The sequence below is a fragment of the Sylvia atricapilla genome, chromosome 2 (genome assembly GCF_009819655.1).
Source record: "Sylvia atricapilla isolate bSylAtr1 chromosome 2, bSylAtr1.pri, whole genome shotgun sequence".
NCBI lineage: Eukaryota > Metazoa > Chordata > Aves > Passeriformes > Sylviidae > Sylvia > Sylvia atricapilla.
In genome coordinates this window covers 77,000,418-77,022,174 of record NC_089141.1, presented here as the reverse complement: position 1 = coordinate 77,022,174, position 21,757 = coordinate 77,000,418, and the positions used below count along the sequence as shown (strand labels likewise).

General features: G+C 38.7%; 1 protein-coding gene across 1 annotated transcript in view; it reads right to left on the bottom strand.

The window, feature by feature from the left end:
* Positions 1–18,994, bottom strand: part of ITGBL1 (integrin subunit beta like 1) — a 124,692-nt gene extending 105,698 nt beyond the window's left edge. The window contains 2 exon segments of the mRNA XM_066313491.1: positions 17,443–17,654; positions 18,915–18,994. Coding sequence (XP_066169588.1) covers positions 17,443–17,654; positions 18,915–18,994 — 292 coding nt within the window.
* Between the last annotated feature and the right edge of the window lie 2,763 nt (positions 18,995–21,757).

The following is a 21,757-nucleotide window of genomic DNA, read 5'->3' as shown; positions in this document are numbered from 1 at the left end:
AACCTCACACAGCAATAAGTTCATAGTGCTATCCAGAACTTTGTAATAAAACAAATCTTGAGCACCTCTTCATATTTACTGAGCAATGAAATATCACGCCAGAATTAAAGGGTGTTTCTGAAAATAGTCTGAATGTGAATCAGAGGATATTTCAGCAGATCCAATGGAGTAATTACAGAGTAGGAAGAACAAACAGAATGTAACAGATAAGTGAGACAGGCAATCATAGACAAACTGTTTACTTCCCTGCTGATGGATGAATAGAGCAAAGGGTCACCTAGGTGGATTTTTTTTTTAACTTTTTTTTCCAAATTCATTCTTGAAATCAGGCTTAACAGATAAGACCAGATTGAGCACTTTTTAAAACATGAAACAGTTCTGTGCAAGTCTTCAGCTGCTATGCAAAATAGTTTTTATTACGGAAGGATAGTAATTAAATCAAATTACTAGTATAAATTCCATTTATAAAAGGAAGGATGAGACACAGGTTAACTAAACCTATCCCACAGTCAAATTGAGCCAGTGCAACAAGACCTTCCAACCCTTAGTCATGTTTTAAGCAGTGGCAAAGCAGCTGCTTTTGCTAGGCTGTAATCAAGTGCTAAGAAAAAACCTTTGACTAAAGCTCACAGAAACTGTGAGTTTGGAGTGATTCTTGGAGTCATTAAGCCTTTTGTGACCAGTGATAAACCAGCTTCATAAAGGCACGATCTTACTAGGCATGAAGTTTGAGACACAGATAGTAGTTTTATGACTTCATCTTACGTCAACAGGGACATATTTGGACACAAGCAATAAACCCAAATTTTCTTGTTTGGTTTTTTTTTTTCATTTGAATGACGAAATTTTCATGTTCATTCCTTCAGTGTATTTTCAACTTATGAACTCTTAAGTTCTTCAAACTGCAAAACCGCTTAGCACTCGTAAGGAAGTTTAACCCTCTGCATTCTGTCACATGCCATGTCCCCTCTACCACTCGTATTCCAACAGTGAATCCACACTTCACAGAGAAACCTGGGAACAACCACTGCAACCAATTAGCATATATGCAATAGCAAAAGCCAAGTCTCCTAGCAGCTTGAGAGGTTAAAGAAATATGAGCAATACAAAGTAACTAGGGGCAGATGGAATTATTTTGTGCTAAGGAGGCAGGCAGAACTACCTTAATTAACAGATTTTCCTTAAAAGACAATCCACAAGTTTTTACTCCTCTGTGCTTGCTTATATCCTGATGTAAACTAGAGATCTTTATTTAAAAAGAAACCAGAAAACAAACAAATAAACAAACAAAAAACACCCTCACAAAAACAAAACAAAAAAACCCAAAAAACCTCCCAGGATAAAATTATTATACTTTTCATTTAAAAATGGCAAAATAAATCGGTTTAGTTTCATAAGCCACCCCTCCTCATGTCAAAAATTATTTTTAAGTGTTCCTAATTTTTGACAAATGAGTCACATAATTAAGCATTATTTCAACAGAAGTTAATCTGTTCTGATTTTTTTTTTTTTGTCTTGTCACACAGACATACTTTGATTTCATGTGTATGACAACCCTGAGCAACTCTGAAGACAGCTCTCCTTCAGCAGGAGGCTGGACCAGCCAATCTCCACAAGTCTCCTCCAAAATCATTCTCTGAACCTATTCTGGTCAACTGGCTATGAACCAGACCATTCTTTCTGTTTTCACCATTTATCTAATGCTGCTAAAAAAGATGGTAAAAAAAAGATCTCTAGACAAGTCTTACTTTGTGCCTCAAAAATATATTATTGTATATTTATAATAAAAGGCACATAGGAAAAGAGATTTGCTTCAGAGGAGTTTCTGACAAATCTATATGTTTTTCCATTTTTCTCCTGCAAATATTTCTGCTTGACCATCTGAACCAGAATTTTACACAAAAGAAAAAAAATAAACAACCCAAAAACCAAACCAACCAACCAACCAAACACACACCAACAAAAACAAAACCAAGAGAACTCCAACTGATTGATTCTGACGTGATAAATTCCTGGTGGGGAGTAAAACTGGATGTATCCATCTGAATATCAGAAAGGAGCACTAAAATTATTCTTTTGCTCATGAAGTTTAGTTTGCCCGTAACGCTGAGTATGTGACACAATCGTGACACAATCATGACACAAAGACAGCTACTCTCAACAGCAGTGAGAAGAGCCTGGAAATTCCATCTCAGCACAGCTCACAGTAATATTGCAGAAGCTTAATTTTCCTAATCCTGTCATTTCTGCTGTCTGAAAAACAAATACCAATGTACCCTTCACTACTTGCACCTAATTCCCCTTTGCACGTGCTAATTTTACTGTGACCACTATAAACACTGCAGGCAAAGTAGCTGAAGTTTTGCAGGCAGGCAGAGCAATGAAGCAAAATGACTGTTGTTTTTATTAGGTATTAAAAGCTGTATTGATTCCCGTCTACTTTCTCTTCATTTCATCCTCTGCAATGAAATCCTCTCTTTCATCCTCTGATGAAATCCTCCTGATCATCCTGTATGAACAGTTGCCTCTAGGCATCCTCCATACAATTTGTTCCAATATCAGTGTTTCTGTCAATTCCCTGCTCATTTACCAACTGCACAATTGTTTATGAGATTCTGAAAACCAATTTTCATCACTCAGGAACCAAAAAATATGTCTTGAAATTTCATGGCAATACTGCTAGCTTAAAAAGTTTACAGGCCCACAAACCTATTCAGCAGACTGTACAGCTCTGCCATCACTTTTCATTCTGATTCGTAAATCAGAGAGCATTCTTACAGTATTTGCAAAACAGAAAAAGCCATCAAATTTCTCAGTCATTCTAAAACACAGGTGGAAATGCATTTGGGAGAAAACACGCAATTCAAGAGCTGAACTGATATAAATGGTATGCAATACACTCTCTTCAGAGAGCCTTCTATAGCACATCCACGTGTTTGGAAATTACCCGAAAAGATTAACTGAAATCTCTACACATCACTAGAACAACGTCTTGAAAAGAAAAAAACAAGTGGTTTCAAGACGCATTCGCAGATCAAGTGGCTCCTGACAGAACTGATCTTGCTTATTGCCTCTGGAACTGTTTGAAAGCCCGGTATGTCAAAGTGCCCGCTTGGTCAACATACACACTGTAGCAAGAGAAAAACACCATGCAAGAACAGCAGAATAGATGGCCCTTACAGGCATTAAAGATGCTTATATTCCATTTACAAATCAAGGAATCCTTGTTTTTAAGGTTTACATTTCAAAATAATGAAAAATCAGTGAAGTCTGACTTCACTGATTTGTCTCTATGGAAACCAGAAAAAATACTCTTAGTTTTTAGATGGTGATGCTCTGCTCACCAAGTCACCCCATTCAGACTGCATCTCATTTAGTTTTCTAACTTGTAAGTTTCAAAAGCTATGGTGCAAGTATTACTTTTAAATGCTTATTTGACACATTCCAGTCTTTTGAGTGGGGAATGAAAAGAAGAAAATTAATTTGAATTGCATTTCTATTACATAAGGAGTATGAAAGTGCTTTTATCATTAAAGCACTACCTCGGAAGAATCCAGTACTGGGGGAAAGGAATGATTATATTGAACTGTGCTTATTTCCTTGCTCATTTTATTTTAATGTCAAAACATATAATGCCAATAAAATATGTTTCAACACAGCAGTCAAACAAATCATCTTTTTTGGCTCTCTCTTACATTTCTTCTAGAAATAAATCTTGCTTATCCAAGTGTCTAAAATAGGATTTCCCTGCCTAGCTGTTTGCCTAGAAAGGCATTAGTATTTCCCTATTGATTCTTGGCATCTGTCAGTTTAGTCTCTCTTTTCTATACCACATGCACAATGTCCTCAGGCATTTGTCTCCCCCATTTGCAGGCAGAATGAAACCACTGAGTTAGGAATTTTGCGAATGTTACCATCACAAAATTAAGTTACTGTTAAAAACTGTTGCTGCTATAACAGACCTACATTTTCCTTTTCTGGGGAACATTTTGTACTGCATGAGATTTCATACATTCCAGCTGTCACTTGTATATGAAGTTTTTACATTTGTTTCCAGGCTTTGATCCTTTTCTTCTCACTTTCACTACATTAAATTTTCTACGTGCATTTTGATTCTTTTTCAGCCAAGCAGTAAGACACAGCAGAGTGGAACTCTTGGCTTCTGATGCTTGCCAGAAGGTGTTAGGAGGTATGTAGCCAATGTAATGCTCAGTCTGATCCATTTTTGAGAAAGGATTTAAAAATTCAAGCTGACAGCTCAGAATAGAAACAAGTGCTTGAGGTTTTGACACCACTATGACCACAAAAAAAAAAAAAAAAAAAAAAAAAAAAAAAGCTTAAGGAAAGCAAGTATTTATTATAAAAGTACCAAGTAGATGACCAATGAAATTTTACCTTTTCAGTAAGAAAGTCACTCTGTATATAGTGACATTAAAGTAGGGACGAAATTAGCAAAACTATATGACTCACTGAAAGACATTTAAAACCACTTATGTGACTCACATGGGGAGATAAGACAGATCAAGAGGGTACAGTGGGAATGTGTATTATGTGAAGACAATTGGACTACTCAACATCAGCTTCCGTCACTACACTGGTGAAGTGTCAATTCTGTCACATAGCACAGATGGAATAGCATCATCCATTAAAAGTACTGCTTTTCTTCTGAGGCTAACCGAATAAAAAAATTTTAAACACCACCAAGTTATTTGGTTTTATAGAATACACAGCACAGAAATGCAGATGCTTCCATTACAGCACTTTCTTATTGCATTGCTTCTCACAGCAGCAACAGTTGAATGACACGGTATCAGCCAGACCAAAGCACAGCTCCAAGAAGGGCTTGTCCAAAGGGATGTGGGGAACACTGGGAGAAAGGAGAAGTTAGGCAGTAATGTTTTCCTGTTCATCATATACAGGAGAAAAGGGGAAGACTGGGGAAGCTTTCTGTGGGTGGAATTCCCCATTTCCTTCCTACAAATGTGCACAAGTGTGATGAATACCATATGCCTAGGGAATGCAGGAAGAGAATGAAAGAAGGAAGAAGAAATACTCATCCAGACCTGTGCTGTATGCTGTGTATATAGAAGTACCCTGTGTATACATGGGTGATTTAGCTGAAGAAGGAAATAGTAGGGACAATTTCCCAAACACCAGTGATATGAAAGCAATGGGGTTGATGGAATGGAAGTGTTGTCCCCTAACAATGGCAACATCTTTCCACTTGTCATAAATCTAAGTAATGTTTTCAGCTATCAATACAGTGTTCAGTTAATTGCTGTCCAAGAATAATTAACTTTCTAGAAGGTATAATTTTCCATTGAGACAATATAGGGAACACACATTGTCATGGCAGCAATTAAAAAAATAGCAATATACTACTACTTGCTTCCCCTGATTCATTATCCAACAGAACATTTTTACCTATTTGCTTCCAGTGAAAAATGCAAAACAGATGTGGTTCCTGTTTAAGCAGGAATTATGTTATTTGCTGTTTAATGGACCCAAAAAGTATTAAAAGCTTCTAGAATATAAGAAGCTCTTAAATTCTTTGTAAAATTTTTAGAATATTAAAAAAAAGTTTCTGTTCAATGTTTTGACAGTTATTTTTCCATCAAATTGCAAGGATTGGATAAAATATGTTTTCCATGACTTTGACCTTGTTACAGAAGTCCATCCATCATTTGTATCTAGCAACAGTAATTTACTCCTTTCTATTGAAAAAATGCCTAAACTCCAAATAAGCAAGCATGTTCTCAGAATCATTCCTACTTAGACACTCCATAGTGGTCATGTGAAAATATGGTCGTTTAAGAGCTTTAAACACACTCATATTTTATAATGTATTATAAACTTGTAGAAAATTAAAGTACTTAGTATTAATAGATTAAAATCAATGGTTGTTCATCAATTTCAATAAACTGCTACATTTAGAAGTGATAATCATAATAGCATGACAAAAACTATGTTTATACTACCACATCTCCTCCTCACTAAGGCAGAGCATCAAACTGAGAATTGGTTTCACAGCAGCATTAAATAAAATCAGACTCAAAGAGACCTCTGGAAGAGATCATCTGGTCCACTTCCTTGTCTGGACTCACAAACAAAGGTATGTTGATCCTTCCTGACTTGTCCAACCTGTTCTTAAACCCCCAGCCACATAGATTCCACAGTCTCCCTAAGACAAGCGTTTTATTATGGTCAAAACCATTCCATCTTTTGGGAATAAGAAGCACAATGAACAGATTGTTTGGAGAAACTAAAACAAACTATAAAATTTCAGTGTGCTCTGCCAACTCTCTTGGGCAGGAGAAAGGGGTGAAGCAAGTAGAAATGACAATACAAGAGTGTACAGTTGATTTATGGTTATTTTGATGTTTCTGTGGTTTAGATTCATATCTTCACAAGCTTCCTTACAACTGAAGTATACCTGCATGAATAGAGCATGAGCTACAAAACAGTGTTTGATTACACACAACTGTGGTTAATTTCTACAAAGTCTGTGAATACCCAAGGCAGTCCAGCTCCTCTTGATGACATGCCTCCTTTAAGATTCCTGGGACACAAAAGAAGAGGTTATTGGTTGGAGATGGAGCCACCAGGGAGTGTAAAGAGAGCCAAGGTGGATCTGACTTCCAGCCAGGTCCTCATGGAAACAACTGCTCTTTGATGAGCCAAAGGAATGGATTAGGACAACTGTGAGGAGAAGTGCCAAGGAACTAAGCCAGATAGAGACCACCCAAAAAGCAGAAAAGGCTCTGTTAAGAGGGAATGGAATTAGTAAAACAAATTGGCAATTGGATATAAGAAACTGTTGAGAGTAGGGGTGGGAACCACAGGTCATGCAGAAAGAGAGGGAGGAAAAGCCAAGAAAACACCTGAAGTGGAAAAATACAGAGAAATGGAAGCACATGAAAGGCCAGAGGAATTATGATCGTATTTTGACAGAGCATGATACATGATGTTTCAGACAGAGTAAGATTATTTTAAAAACCTCTTAGTTCCTTTGGTAGGCACCCATGAAATAAAAGGAAGTCTGTGGTCACTGTACTATTTAAATATTATCCTTCGAGATACTATCCAGCAAGAACTTCATTCAGAAATTCTCATGTGAGTTGACCTTTTGAAACCACCTATAGAAAAATTGTGCCATATTTTCTGGACAATATCTGTGAATAAAAGCTTTCCTAACCTGTATGTAAGTGTACCAGAGGCACACTTAAAGCAGTTGATACATTTAGAATTGAACTTCTTCATTTACAAAAAGTCATATACAAAAGCTTTAGGATGGTGAGAGGAGAGGGGATTGAGACTTACTCTGCTCATCCAGTTACAAAATCTTAATTTTATTACGACTTTCCAAACCAAGTGATCATTTAATAAAACTTGGGGTAGATCTCTCAGTGTAAACAATTCTTTCATTTATACTACAGAGTCTAAATCTTTGAAAGATGGGGTTTCATTTATCAAATATTTAATTTTAAAATGTTTTCTCACAGAACTCTCATTCCTGCTAAGTCCAACTTTGACACTCTGGAGAAAAAATACTTTGGTCAATGTCCTGTCAAACCACCACTAAGTAACATATAGCTCTTTAAAGTAGCACAATACACAAAAGAAAAACAAAACAGAAAATCATGTAAAATGCTGTCAAGATTAAAAGCATTGGAAACTTCGGAGGTGTCGTTGTTATTATCGTTTTACCATTACCACTTGCTGGTAAATGACAGCGTCTATATTTTGCTGTTGTAATTTCAGCTGCTGTTACCTAGAGATTTTGGTGAAACAAGAGCCAGAATTGCTGTGAGACCAATTCTCTGTTGGCATAACTTTATTGATTTCATTAGACTTCTGTCAACAGAAAACACTGGCTTCTGTTTAGCTTGGAAAAAAAAAAAAAAAAAAAAAAAAAAAAAAAAGATGCCACACAATCTGCTTTTATTAAAACATATTTTTAACCTGAAGAGTAGAGACGAGTGACAGGATCCACTCCTAAATCTAACAAAGTACATGACTGGGGTTTAGTAATTTTGCCAATCCCATCTCCAATCAATTTTTTGTTGTATTTCTGTATCATGTACACAAAGTTTGTAGGAAGCTAAACATTGTAAATCTTGAAGAGACAATTATTTTTTTATTGTGATACACAAATCTATGCCACATTTAAGTCTCTCTGTTTATTACCAATGCCAATGATATGCTCCAACATTTCTCTGCTATGCTTCAATTAATTGAGAGGCCTTGGGGAAAAAAAAAGGCAGTAAGAAATGTTCCAATACTTCTCACTGTAGAATGATGCCCTAAAGCCCAGTGAATGAGAAACAAATATGTTCTAGAAAGAGAAAAAAGTTCACTGTATCTCGGTTTGCTGCACAAAAGTATTTCCACAAATGCCAACTGCAGGCAAACTCACATAAATGGAAAGTACTTGTACCCACTGCAATAACTCCTAAATTCTCCATTCCCATCCAGAGAAACTGGATGTAGGTGATGGCTAATTTTCCTTCAGTGATAGCTGGCACCTTGATCTCGTCCTAAGCACAGCCTGTGAGTTGTGCTTCATTATACTTCTTTGTCTTTGATGAGTAGGATTAGCTTCAGCGTGAAACAGAAGCGAGAATGAAACAAAATTATTTCAAAAGACAGTCATTAGAAGTACCAGTGAAACAACAGTACTTCAATTAAATGCTTCAAAATAATTTTCTGATTTTAAATATATTTCTTACTGATTATCTGCTTCCCACAGAATTTACGTGACCACAAAGGCACCAGAAAAAATAACAACTAAATAAATTTGTAATGCTTCTATAATTCTGTAACAGAAGGTCTCAGCCTTACCTCTGCATGCTAGACTAACATATGTACAATTTATTCACTGCCACTATTCTTTCCAGTTTAAAAACTGTTTGAGAAAGGACTGACTCCATCAAGACAATTATGGTAAAAGTGTGATATGTTCCATAAGACAGCATAAATGTTGTTTTTATGTAAAGTATATAGTGATTAAAAGGCACAATTCTGCAAAAGCATTCAGGAGAATCACCATGAAATATGCTCTTATATGACTTTTTGTCATGGCATCACCACCATCCAGCATGATGTGGTCCTTTCACAAGTATGCTCATGAGATGGCATTGGTTGTCCTCCTCCATTTCAGTTCTTTCCTGTTCCTAAAGTGAGAGGTCTGAACTTCTCCAGTAATCCTTCAAAGCACGACTTTACAAACCACTCTTGAGAACTGTGCTCTGGAACACAACCCAGTAGGCATGCCATTGCACCTACAGCTCTCTGTGGGACTGACCTGCTAAAAATTCACTTTCCTATTTATATGTGGTACACTTTTAAGTTGGAAACACACTGAGTGTTTCCATAAAACCAAGTTGTTCTCACTTGGATAATACACAAAGAAATCAACAATTCTTGCACACATAATGCATAGGTAGTTCTTAGGAAAAAGAATACATTACTATTTTTTTGTAGGAAATAGTATTTTTAGGACTGAAACATGAAACATTAAATGTAATTTTGCCACAACCTTAACTGATAGTTTTAATATGAACAGATTTTATTCTTACACCTCATAGGAACTTGGTGGTTTGAAAGTCCCTGGGAAGGACTCAGATACTTGGGTTCTTTTCTGAGGCTTATTATCAGCCTCAGATGATCAGGAGTTAGATCTTCAAAATCCCCACTCTTCAATATCACAAGAAAAACACATACCTTCTAGTAATTTGTTTCAAGAACTGCAAAGAAAGGTGGATATGAGAGCTGGACGCTGTGACCATCACAGTTCAGTTCCATATACCAGGCAGGTTCCCCTCATCTGAAGTGGGGCTTGCATTTTTGGGAAGAATCACATTACTCACAGGAAATACAGACAAAGAAATAGTTTGGATTATGTAAATTTAGCTCGTGTTCACAGAATACCATTCATTATTCACCTCTAAAAAAATGCCTGTATCGTCATCTGCTGAAAAGATATTCCAATTTTACACCAACTCTACCTTTTGGTAACCTCCAAAGGGGTAAGGATGGACAAGAAATAAGTCTGGATGTTTCAGGAAGTGGAGATGAACAGTGTTTTCTGAAGAAGAGTGACTTTTGGCTTCTGAGACTCAATGAGCTTGGACCATTGAGTTTCACAAGTATCCAGTTACTTTCTGCAAAATATTGTTTAAAACATTTGGAGTAAGGAAATGGGGTGCCAAGAAACCTCTGTTACCTGACACTGCTGTGACACCAAATTGTTTGCCATGCATGTTCCCAAGATTTCAGGCAAATGAAAGGACTAAGGTAAATGATTAACGTTTTATCTTGCTTTAAACATGTTACCAAGTCTGTAAACTAAACCATTTCAAATACCGGGAAGTAATCATTTTCCTCCTGTTGCTGCTGCATAAGTTCACTGGAGAAGACCATAAGGAATATAAAATTAAAAGATGCATAGGACTCTTAATAAAGGTAGATAGATTTAGCATTTCTTAGCTGGCAACCACACACTTTGAAGATTTAAATAACTTTAATACAGCCTTTTAATTACCTAGGAAATTATATGCAAAACACAAAAAATACTTATATGAGCTATTTTTACATTCAGTAGCCTCTAACTGTGCATCATAAAGATAACATCCCTAATATTTAAAATTACAGACACTACCTAGTTGAAAAGACTGAACAGGACCTGCTGGAGGCAGACAACTGGAAAAAGCATGTCTGAGGAAGGTAGACGTAGACTTTGGCAGTCTCTTTGGGGCACAGGAGGATTCTCTCCCAGCCCACTCACAATCTCCCCAGCCCAGGATTGCCCCCAGGAACAAGACACTGTGACCAGGTGCTCTAGCTAGAACAGCTGCTGCTGCATGGAGCTGCCAAGGCAACAGCTTTTGGCTGTGATGTTTTCCAAATCACAAAGTTAGTACTCAGCACACTGCTTACAGTGTCAGAGCTGGCACTCCCAATCACCTTTCCCATAAAAATGACCCAAATATGACTCCAAAAGCTCTGACTCCCACTCTTTAGGTCACTGGGTGTCCCAGATTATATCACTGATGCTACTCAGGTGGACAGGCAGAAGGGCAAAGCAGCTCTTTCAAGAAAGGGGACAAGTGCAACTCCAGTTAAAGTATCTTGAATCTTTATTCTTCTACATGTAAGAATATGGTCATGCAACTGCTCAAGCTGGTGTTCCAGCCCACTCTTAACATACAAAATGTGTATAAACCCCTATCTGCAAAAATTACTCCCTCCATCGCTAAGAAATGAAGCTTTAAAATAACCTTTAAAAATAGTGTTTGACAGAAGAACAGGGTTGTTTTGTTGTTTTTTTTTTTTCCTTCATAGTCCTTCCATCTCCAAAGGAAATTTGAATCCAACAATACAACCGTGGTACACCATAACACACCACAGCATGGCCTCGACCGCCACACCCTCCAGTTAAAACACATAAGTTCTGGTACCACATATATACTATGGAGTCCTTCTTTGCGTGGCCAAAGTCAAACTCCATTACTTTTTAGGCACAAATCGCCCTTTCTCCTGGACAGCATTAGCAGTGTGTCCTCTCCTCTCAGAAAAGCTCGTGGGAACTTTTTTAATCAGTGACATGTTCTTTTTCAAGACAAACTCCTTGGGAACACTAACACTGAAAAGGGTACAGCGCAGGGCTATAAGTGATGATTGTTTGAATTCCTTGACAGCATCAGCTACCAACAATAAAATTTTTAATAAGCATAGAAAATAATACCAAGACAGTCAGTTTGTCCAAAAAAGGCTGTCATAAGGACACATACTGAAACCTATCCACTGATAAAGCAGGTAAAGTAATTAATAAACACTTTTGTAACATTAAATACACCATCTACTTTCTATTACCGTATCTTTTTTCATAATAATGATAATGAAATAAAAATTTTAATAGGACACAGTCTGTGTAAGTTATTTTTTCAAAAGCATTCTTTCAAATAAATAAAAATATACTTCAGCTCATTATCAGCCTGTGAGGAGAATAAAAGTTCAAACGCACTTCAGAACACTTATTTTCATTGACAAAAGTCACACAAAGGTATTTTTTTTTCTCTGCAGTGATAAGCATGTCACCCCAGGACACGAAGAACAAAGGTGAAGAATAATGCTGCTCCCCATATTGTTTTGCTGTTGGTGCCAGCCTGAGGGGCTACATTCCAGCCCTGCTAAGTGCTGTAAAAGCCTTTCACTTCCATGTGTCCAACACACTCACTTTTACCTTTTAAACCTACACCTATTTTCCATCAGTAGCATCAACAGATGAAGGTGCTCAAAATGAGAGCTAAGCAACTAGGTATATATCATTTAATAGGTTACTTTTTAAATGCCTCCCTTCCATTAATCTCCCCTGCAGTTTTTGTGTCTAAGCTTCCTCCTGCCTCACTCACCACTGCTATGAACCCACAGACTACATATGGAACTACAGCAATTGTCAGTGTATCAAAGGCTAATTTCATCTAGATGAGGTACCAACAGCACAACAGCACAAACCTGAGACTAATACAGGCTTTAGCTTGTGCTTTCTGCGTCTGCTGGGAGCTCGAGCACTTAGCAAGGCAGTGAACCTGCTAAGGTCTATGCTATCACGATTTCGCCTCTATGAGAAACTGAGGAACCTGTTTTGAGATGAATATGGATGCTATTATCACACCTACACACCCCTGCTCTGGGAGGAAATGTCACAAAATGCCAAGTTCTGAAGTCCGGAGTAAAGCAAACTAGGTCAGAGCAGAACTGCAATCCCCATTTTCATCAGTAGCCTCCTGCCCTGTTTTTAACTTGGTCTTTTAAGGAGGCTCTGTCACCAGTGGCCACGTGTGCCACAGATGAATCTTGGCAAACATGGCCTCTGACAGAGAAGAGGCTTATGCCTGTTCTCAAAATCCAGGGCTTTGAATTTCCCTTTGGATCAAGTGGCAATCAATGCAGGTCACAGGCTGACTTTTCTTCACACTTTTAGCAAGAAATGCTGCTCAATGAACAATCAGCGTGTCAGACCTCCCTTCAGCATGAACACAAAAGCACAGTTGTTAGAGCCTTTCCAGCTCAACTTCGATAGCTCTGCCTAAAGACACTATTCAGCTCCTGTGCAAAGAGCAGGCCTCAGCCCAAAATGTCCTCTTAATTCCATCTTCAAATTCCTAATGCCCTCAAACTTTTATTTAGTACTATACATCCAATAAACTCCCATGGATACATAAATATATATTACATTAATATTTTAATTTGGATTTATCTTGTTATTTCTACATCTAATCCTTGTCAATTTAATTTTTCACTTCTGTTCTCCACATAGTTTAAAACCTTACAGATCAGAAAATAAATGGCACTTTTATCCTTTCGTCCTTCATGTTACGTATGATAACACCTCTGGGCTGCAAAAACCTACGACTAACACTGGCATTATATTGCTGAACTAGTCTTAAAATAGGTACAGCACCCACAGCAACCACAGCTTTGGAGAAAGAAACACAAAAATCTTTCATTGGCCTGAAAAGCAGCAAGTCCCACAGCAACTGCTTATGGAAAATCACACTGTGCCACCATTTTTCAGTAGGTGTAAAAGGTACTTCAGCTGGGAAGAAAAATGGTTTATAAAATCTTAATAACTAAGAAAAAGACAAAGATAACAAATAGAAATCTGAGCAAAGACAAACCTTCTTCATATGTTGCTGTCTATGTCATCACCAAATTGTACTGTCTTTTGATCTCACAAACTACAAGCAGTGCAATCATACTGTCACACGTCCCAGCTGGCAGTTCTTGTGGTCCATCCTCTAAGAACATCTTAAGTGTTCCCACTTCAGCTGGCCAAGGAAGTCTATGCTTAGTTTTGCTTTTCTATCTTCATTAATCACAGACACAGTAAAAAAGATTACATAAAAAAACCCAAACCAACCAACCAAAAAACCCAAAACCAAACAGAAACACAAACAAACAAATCAACAAACAAAAAAAAACCCACACCAAAAAATCAGTAAAATTGCTTTTCCACTATAATGCAGAAACCCCACAGAGAAATAGGTATCAAGCAGTGATGTGACAGGAATTAGTCCTGTATTCCACTTTCCCTCACACACAATATGGGCTCCACTTATGCTAAGAAAGCCTGAGGCAATGTGCAACTGTCTGAGGCCAGAACTACCATCTGCAAATAAACAGCAACAAGTATATTGTCTGCTCTGAATGAGACATAAAACCTTTGGAGATTTGACTGGTTTTGATTTAGTCTTCCTCCTCTTAGCTCATCTCCTTGAAGATCAGCAACAAAAGATAAAAATGAAGATGTCCCTGACATTGCAAAGGGAATGACAGGACAGTATCTACTCGATTTCCTCTACATCCCACAATATATTAAGCAAATAAAAAGGACATAGAGGAGGACAGGAGACTCAGGGACTCAGACCACAGTACTTGGTTTCTCTCTTATTTGTTTCCGACTCCATGAGGGACCACCGGTTACTTTATCAATCCCAGTGGGATAAAAGGCAAGAAAATTATTGGAACTCCCTCTAAAGCACCTGGAAGCATAATGGGAGAGAAATACAGCAAAGACGTCCCAAGGGAAAAGAAAAGGAGAGAAACATTTTAATCTGCTCTTCTTTATTACTCATGGCATAATCTCTTTCCCATTTTTATAAAAGGTTTATGAGAAAAAGCAAATCAATCAGATGGACATCTGACATTTTCTTCACCTTCAGGCACTCTCTCTCCAGAATATGATTGCTCAACAACAGGTCCAGAAAGTGGATCTGACACAGAAGGTGTCTTTAAGATAATGAGCTACATACTGAGCAACTAAACCTTTTGTTTAGCTTGGGACAGGCAAGGGAAGCAGAGGTATGTCTGACTTGACTGGCAGGGTAACACAGCTATCTTTGGCATTCCTGACTCAAACAACTCTGCCTGTCCATTTCTGAATATGAACATCACTGGTGATAAGACATCGGTCAATTGAAAAAGGAATAACACTGGCAGTTTGAAAAGTAGCTTATTTTAAACAGTATTAGCCTCAAATACCATGGCTTTGTAGAGGGATATTGAAAATCTGTCTAGAAGTTCTCCATGTGGTACCAGTCAGCAGTTACTCTTGTTGCCTATGTCAGGAGAGATCTGCAATTAAATGGGACAGCAAATATCAAAATAAAAACATGAAAAAGAAAATCAAAGCAGGAAACAGAAACAGAACTGCAGTCAGACATTATGATTATTCACTTAGAGGAAACACAACTCCATCATTAAGTCAAAAAATGGCGCAAAAATGCCAAGAAAGGGAAATATGCAATACACTGGAAATCGGCCTGGTGGTGCAACATTAAGAAACCTCACTGAATGCAGTTCACTGAATAGTTGGGTAGGGGAAAATATAATTCATACCACATAAGGTCCAGTCTCCTGACAGTTATCTTAGATCTGACCTTCTTTTCTATGCTCCCTTCCTCCCATACACAATTTCAGTCACTAAAAACATGAGGGAAAAATGAAGACAGCAACAAAAGCCTGAAAGATGTTTCACCAGCTGGATCCCAGCTCTGAAAGAGTTACCTGGGGCTGCTCTCCTGCAGTGCTGGACCGCCCTGGATTGCAATAGCCAGGTGGACTTTTAGCACAATTGTCGAAAAGCACAAAAGAAGCAAGCAAATCTCCTGGCCCCCTCACAGTTGCTTCCCTCCCTAGGACTTTGTACTGATTTTTTTACTACTTATTTTTTTTACAGAAGAGAGAATTCGAATTATTTCACATCTCAGTGGTAGCATGGTAACACGGCTTCAATACTGCAGGAGTGACAAAGTAACAAGTACAGAAAATTGTTTTTGAAAAAAACATTTAATCACTTTGCATTCACATTTTTTAACTGCTGCATGAAGTGCTACACAAAAGCTAAATATTGTTAAGAGATCTCTTAACTCTGTTTATTCTGTCAGCACACTTTACCACCAAAGTTCTGACAAAACTTGCAGCCACTGTTCATGATATTAACAGGAACGTGATGGTGGAATTTATAGCTGAATATTAAAATTGAAGGAGCTTTCAGTTTCCCTTTATGCAATTAACCCAGGAACAACAGCAAGCTGTTGAAAATCACACTACTAATCTTTTGAAATCTTTGAAATCACACTACCAATCAAAAAATTAACGTTTGGGACAGCAGTGCACTGAAATGCTATGATATTTCTTATGTAGGGGGATTTAATATTGCTAACTGCAGAGTCTATAAATCAGTTGCTCTACAGAACTCATAAGCAATAGGTGCCAAATATAAATCTTTTTCTCATAATCCCATTCTTAGTCCCTTCATGTTATTACTGGACTTCCTGGATAAATTGTTGCTAAAATAAGTTTGGTCTTTTTTTCCTACAAAATTTGCCAAACCAACTGCTGGAATGCATTTGTATTGTCCTCTTACTAGAAGAATTTCTGTAACATTCCCATTGACCTAATTGCAGGTTTTGGCCTGAAAAGATGACACGTTTCTGTGAATATGGTAAAGCTGTTGAAACAGGGATACTAGAAATGAAGTACCCTTACGGCCCCTTTCATCAAGCTCCAGGCTGAATCCCCTTAGGAATGTGATGGCATTTCTTTTCCCTGTTTTTTTCTAAAATCCTATTCTAAGCTGCTTAAAAAAAAAAAAAAAAAAAAAAAAAAAAAAAAAAAAAAAGAAGAAGAAGAAGAAGATGAAAATCTGACCAAAATAACCCAGAAACTTAAGTAAAGACAGCTGGGAAGATGAAAGAGTGATTATGTTTAGATATAAACCAAGCAACATGTTCCAACAACTGGCAGGGACTAAATTTTGTCCCAGAACTGTATGTTATTAAAGAACACAGTGTCAGCAGGGAAATCCCTGAAACCACAATAGAATTACATTGTTATAAGTCTTTATTTGGAAAGTATTATCATTACTTAGAGAAAAACAGAGTTATCATGTTTATATAGTAAATATAAGTGTGGTACATCTTACAGCAAGTCCTTTTACTTACAGCAGGAGAAGAAAAAAATAATAATCACAGAACAAAATTAATTGTTTGGAGATAGTTTAAAGTCAGGGTAGACACCATAAGCCATCATTAGGCAAGCAATTCAAATGAAGACATATATAATAATGTGAGCAATACTGCATACTCTATTAGATTTAAAACTCAGTTTGCAGAGCATCCAATCCAAACCAACTTCTGCTTTTGCCCCTGATGCAGATGACTCTTCCTCTAGGCTAAGTCCCATTTTGTGGGAGAGTGCCTGTAACTTGTATCCTTTAATCTAGCAAAATCCTTGGATGCGCCCACAATTCCGTTTAGAGTTGTGTTTCACAGACCCATACGTAATTATGTCTCTACTGTATCAGTGTGCTGTGTTCCTGGTTTTAATATCTACTCCTAATTTTCTAACCTTCTGTCATTATCAGGGCTTCCTTACCTGCACAGATTTTCCCATCGTAGGTCTCGCACACCCAGTCATGGCACTCGCAGAGCGGACCGTAGTATTTGCCAGACTCGGCCACCTGGCAGATGCAGACTCCACACTCACACCTGCCTCTGCCACTGCACAGCTTCCCTCCTGGACTGCGGCACCTGAGCTCCGACTCAGCCCGGGAGAGCCGGCAGGACGCAGGAATACCCAAACCGCTCCTGTGGGGGACAGCAAACAGAATAAGCTGTGGTCCAGGGGCTGCAGCTTGGAGCTGATGAGAGCTTGGCTGATTTGAAAGCACCCTCCTGTCATTGGCTTCAGCCAACACCCAGAATACTGTTCTTACCACCTCTGCAGCTATGATTCCAAATTATTATTTGCCTCAAATCACCCAATTCCTTCATTTTCATCAGAAATCTCATTGCTACCCACAAGATTGCTTGTACTTTATTTTACCCTTTTAACTACATTGGCCTCATCTACTTTCCCATCAGGCATATCTGGTATATATGCATAGACACGTATGGTTTGATTATCCATCACGAAAGATTTTGATCTTAATTATTTCAAAAAGTTTAGACATCATATACATCCAAACATCTGGGTAGCATAACAGGAATATATATCATACAGCACACTTAAGGTTGTTTTTAATAAAATATGTTTGCCAAAGTAATCCTTCTTGTTGTCAGCCACATATGATCCATGCTTTCAATGGAAAAGGAAACCAAAGTAATCATGGCTTTCCGTGCAACACTGTAGGTTGTGGCTGTGGTTTCAGTAAAGGCAGCAGAATCCAACTCTAGATCTGTAGATTTGCAGATCTGCCATGTAATTGTGCCATGCACCGGAGTCCATGGAGATCAGGACTTTCAGGACATACTCAGAGAAAAATCACACTTTGTCTCATCAGGAGCTGAATCATTTGGAGAAAAGAAAGGACTGCTCAGGCCAAAAATCGGTCTTCACAATGCTAAGGAATACTGAAGATGTAGATGAACAGAACCTGCCCTTCTCACATAGTAAATTTTGCAAGGCTCTGGAGCAGAGGAGCTGCTGGCCCTAGGAGCCAGCGTGTGCTGGCTGTGGTGAAGTGTGAAGGGCAGCGCACCTTGCCGTGCCAGGACACCAAAGTGCAGCAACAAGCAGGGTTCTGTGGGGAGGCACCTGCTCCACTCAGGCAGCAAAATTCAGAGCTTTGGGTGCAAAGAGTCATCATTAGCCAGCTCTTCCCCCTTCACTGCTTCCAGACTGCGCATCCTGGGTATCAAACGCGTTGTTGCAAATAACTGCAGTCCGCACAGGCACCTACTGACTGAGGTTCCCAGTGACCCAGAGCGCTGCCCTGTATCACCTTTAAGCAGGCAGAGGAGAAGCTAACAAACTGCTGCACGGCTCCATCCGCAAACCCAGCTTCCACACTCCTGGCACCTCCAAGCCGGTCGCGCCCCCCCGTGTGCCCTGAGCGGCGCACTTACCGCGGGGCCGCGGGCGCGGCCGGCAGCGCGGGGCCCGGCAGCAGCAGCAGCGCCAGCCCCAGCAGCCGCGGCGCCGCCATGGCGCACCGGGAGCGCTGCTGCGGGCGGCGGACGCGGCCGGACAGAGCCGGCAGGCGCGGGGAGCTGCGGCTGGACCAGCCCGGCTCGGCGCTGCTCCCCCCGCGCTGCGCTGCCTCTGATCAGCTGCCTGCGAGCGGGATTTGGGCAGCACTCTGAAAGGAGGCCGGTGCCAAACCCCGAAGTTTACAGTCTAGGCAGGGAAGTAATTAGAAACAGTTGCGCAGCCAGATGGTTTATTTTTATGTTTTAAAAGTGGCCTGTTCACAGATGTGAACGAACTGTCTCATTCTCAAAGTACAGGCAACGTAAATATTTGAGGTATGTGCATCCCCCTCTGTCCTCCGAGTGACGGCTGCTTGGGATAATCTGTGAAACTAGCACAGCGAGGAGACAGGACCAGCGCTCCCCAGCTGCAGCATCCCTGCCTGACTGGTGGAGCCCCTCCCTGGCGCCTGCCTCCCCAGGTGCGTCCCTTCCCTCCTTCCCCTAAGGTCACCTGCTCACGTCACAGCACCGTGCGACACTGCAGGCTGCCAGCCTACACCAGCATGAGTGACTGCACATTAAAAGTATTATTAGTTAGCCATTTCCTAATACCTTATTAAAACACACTCCAGTGCTTCATCTCAGCAGTGAGAGATTTTTGAATTGCATTAAAATTAAGCTAAAAGGAAGGATAGTCTCGAAATAAATCAACTTTGGCAGATATGGCCACATGCACTTCTTTATGCAGCAGAAAAGTTTTTGATCCCTCTGGCTGTCCTGGGAAATTGCTGATTGCCTGATACCTCCCTGGGATGGAAAGCTCTTAAAGAAACAAACTTTGACCACAAAAGGTGGTAAGTTAGAGGTGTCTTAGTCTACACACACACATATGTATTTTTAAAGCAGGCAGCTGACAGAAGATGCTTTCACTGGCTCCAAAGCTTGTATTGGAGATTAAAGCCCTCCGTAGCTTTCTCAGAATGAAAACTCTTGTTTTAATTTCATATTAAATATCTAATATATCACCGATTATACTGCTCGAGAAAGCATTTTAAGATTTACTTAAAATTCTCTTACTTAGAGTCTTCCTTTACTATGAGTTTAAGTGGGTATCTTACATTTTACATAGTGAACTCAAGGCTACAATTTACAGCATTCCTGCTGACATAACTAGTTCTGCTAGTTATCTTCCTGAAAAGAAAAAAAAAAAAAAAAAAAATCAAGCATTTGACTTTGTTGTCTTGTCCTTATAGATGACAAAAGAACCTTTAAAGTCTAGTTTGGGGCCTGTTTTCAGTCAAGTATTCACTCAGCTGGAGGATAAAACTACATGGAAACACAAAAGAACAGACTGGAAAAAATCTGCTCTAGCATATTTTTAAACATACATTCTTATTCCCTGAAGATATACAGGTTAAACCCAAACACTATTCCAATGGACTATTAAAACACAGGACTTTTGTCGTGTTTTAGTAAGTTATCTTGAAGTTGTGAAGTGCAAAACTCCACTGTCTACTCACGGTGTACTAACTTCTTTATTAGGCATAATTTTACCCTAAAATACAGGCAAGTAGAATTAGGATGTAAAAAACATCTAAAAGCCCCATATACAGCTGTTGCATATCAAATCTATTTTTACCAGTTTTGCTGTCCTTTATAGTATATTTCATATTGCGAATGTGTTAAAATGTTTTCTTGAGCACCATAGATCATAAAAATCCTGTATTGAGTGATCTGTTGGCTTCAGTCCTGTGAATTTTTACAGTCCTGCTAACCCCATGCATCTGAATTACTCTGATGGATCTAGTGAAAAGGGAAGTAATATTGACAGGCATTTATTTCTGGCAGTCCTTGAAATTTGAAATCTATGCTTAATGCAGCACAATGTGTTCTATTAGTGTGATAGGTTTTGAAATGTATTTATAATGCTGCAGTAAAAAATATTTATAAATTAAAGCCCTTTAGATTACAGAAAGGAGCACTTTTAAGAACAATGTGATTGTCAGAAATTGTACCGCCTGAAGTCTCAGTTTAGAGACGAATAAGTAGAAAGCTTTGCATTCTAAACAATAGTAATTCCCTTTTAACACTATATTTATCTTTAATCCACAAATTTTAAAGGCTGCCATCTGTTCATCTTCTTCCTTCCTCCCTGAGCAGACTGTTGCTGACAGGTATTCAGAAGACTTTCAAGCAGGCTACAAACTATAACTTCAAATGTATGAGGAGAAAACATTGACCATGATATGATGAACTTATCACTGTATTATTTATTTACATCTGTCATGTTTTGAAGAAATACACACCTTTTTGCTGTGGACTGTTTGGAATTGCAGAAGACTGAAGGATGCAGTATTTGAAATGTGCACCTAGAGCTTAAATTTCATAAATGCTTTCATGTGTACCTGTCTCTAACACAGTATCTCAGTTCTCCCTTACTGGATTTTAATCTTTTCTCAGGTTATTATTTCATCATTTAAGCCTAGAAGGTTTTTATGCATGCATGTATAAACACATATAAAAAAAAAGTATATACATACACATACAGTATGTATGAATGAGGAGCTAACTGGCTTCCAAACAGACCTTAAATTCAATTTAAAAGGCGTCAATCTCTCTAAATGGGAACCTGACATGCTTGCCTTGAGACCTGCTCACTTCGTTTCAGCCACAATCCTAAGGAACTTTGTTCTCTACTGGATAACATACACCTACATGAAGCACAGCACTCATAAAATGCTGCTTTTCCTATGTATTGGAGTTTCAGACTAAGGCTC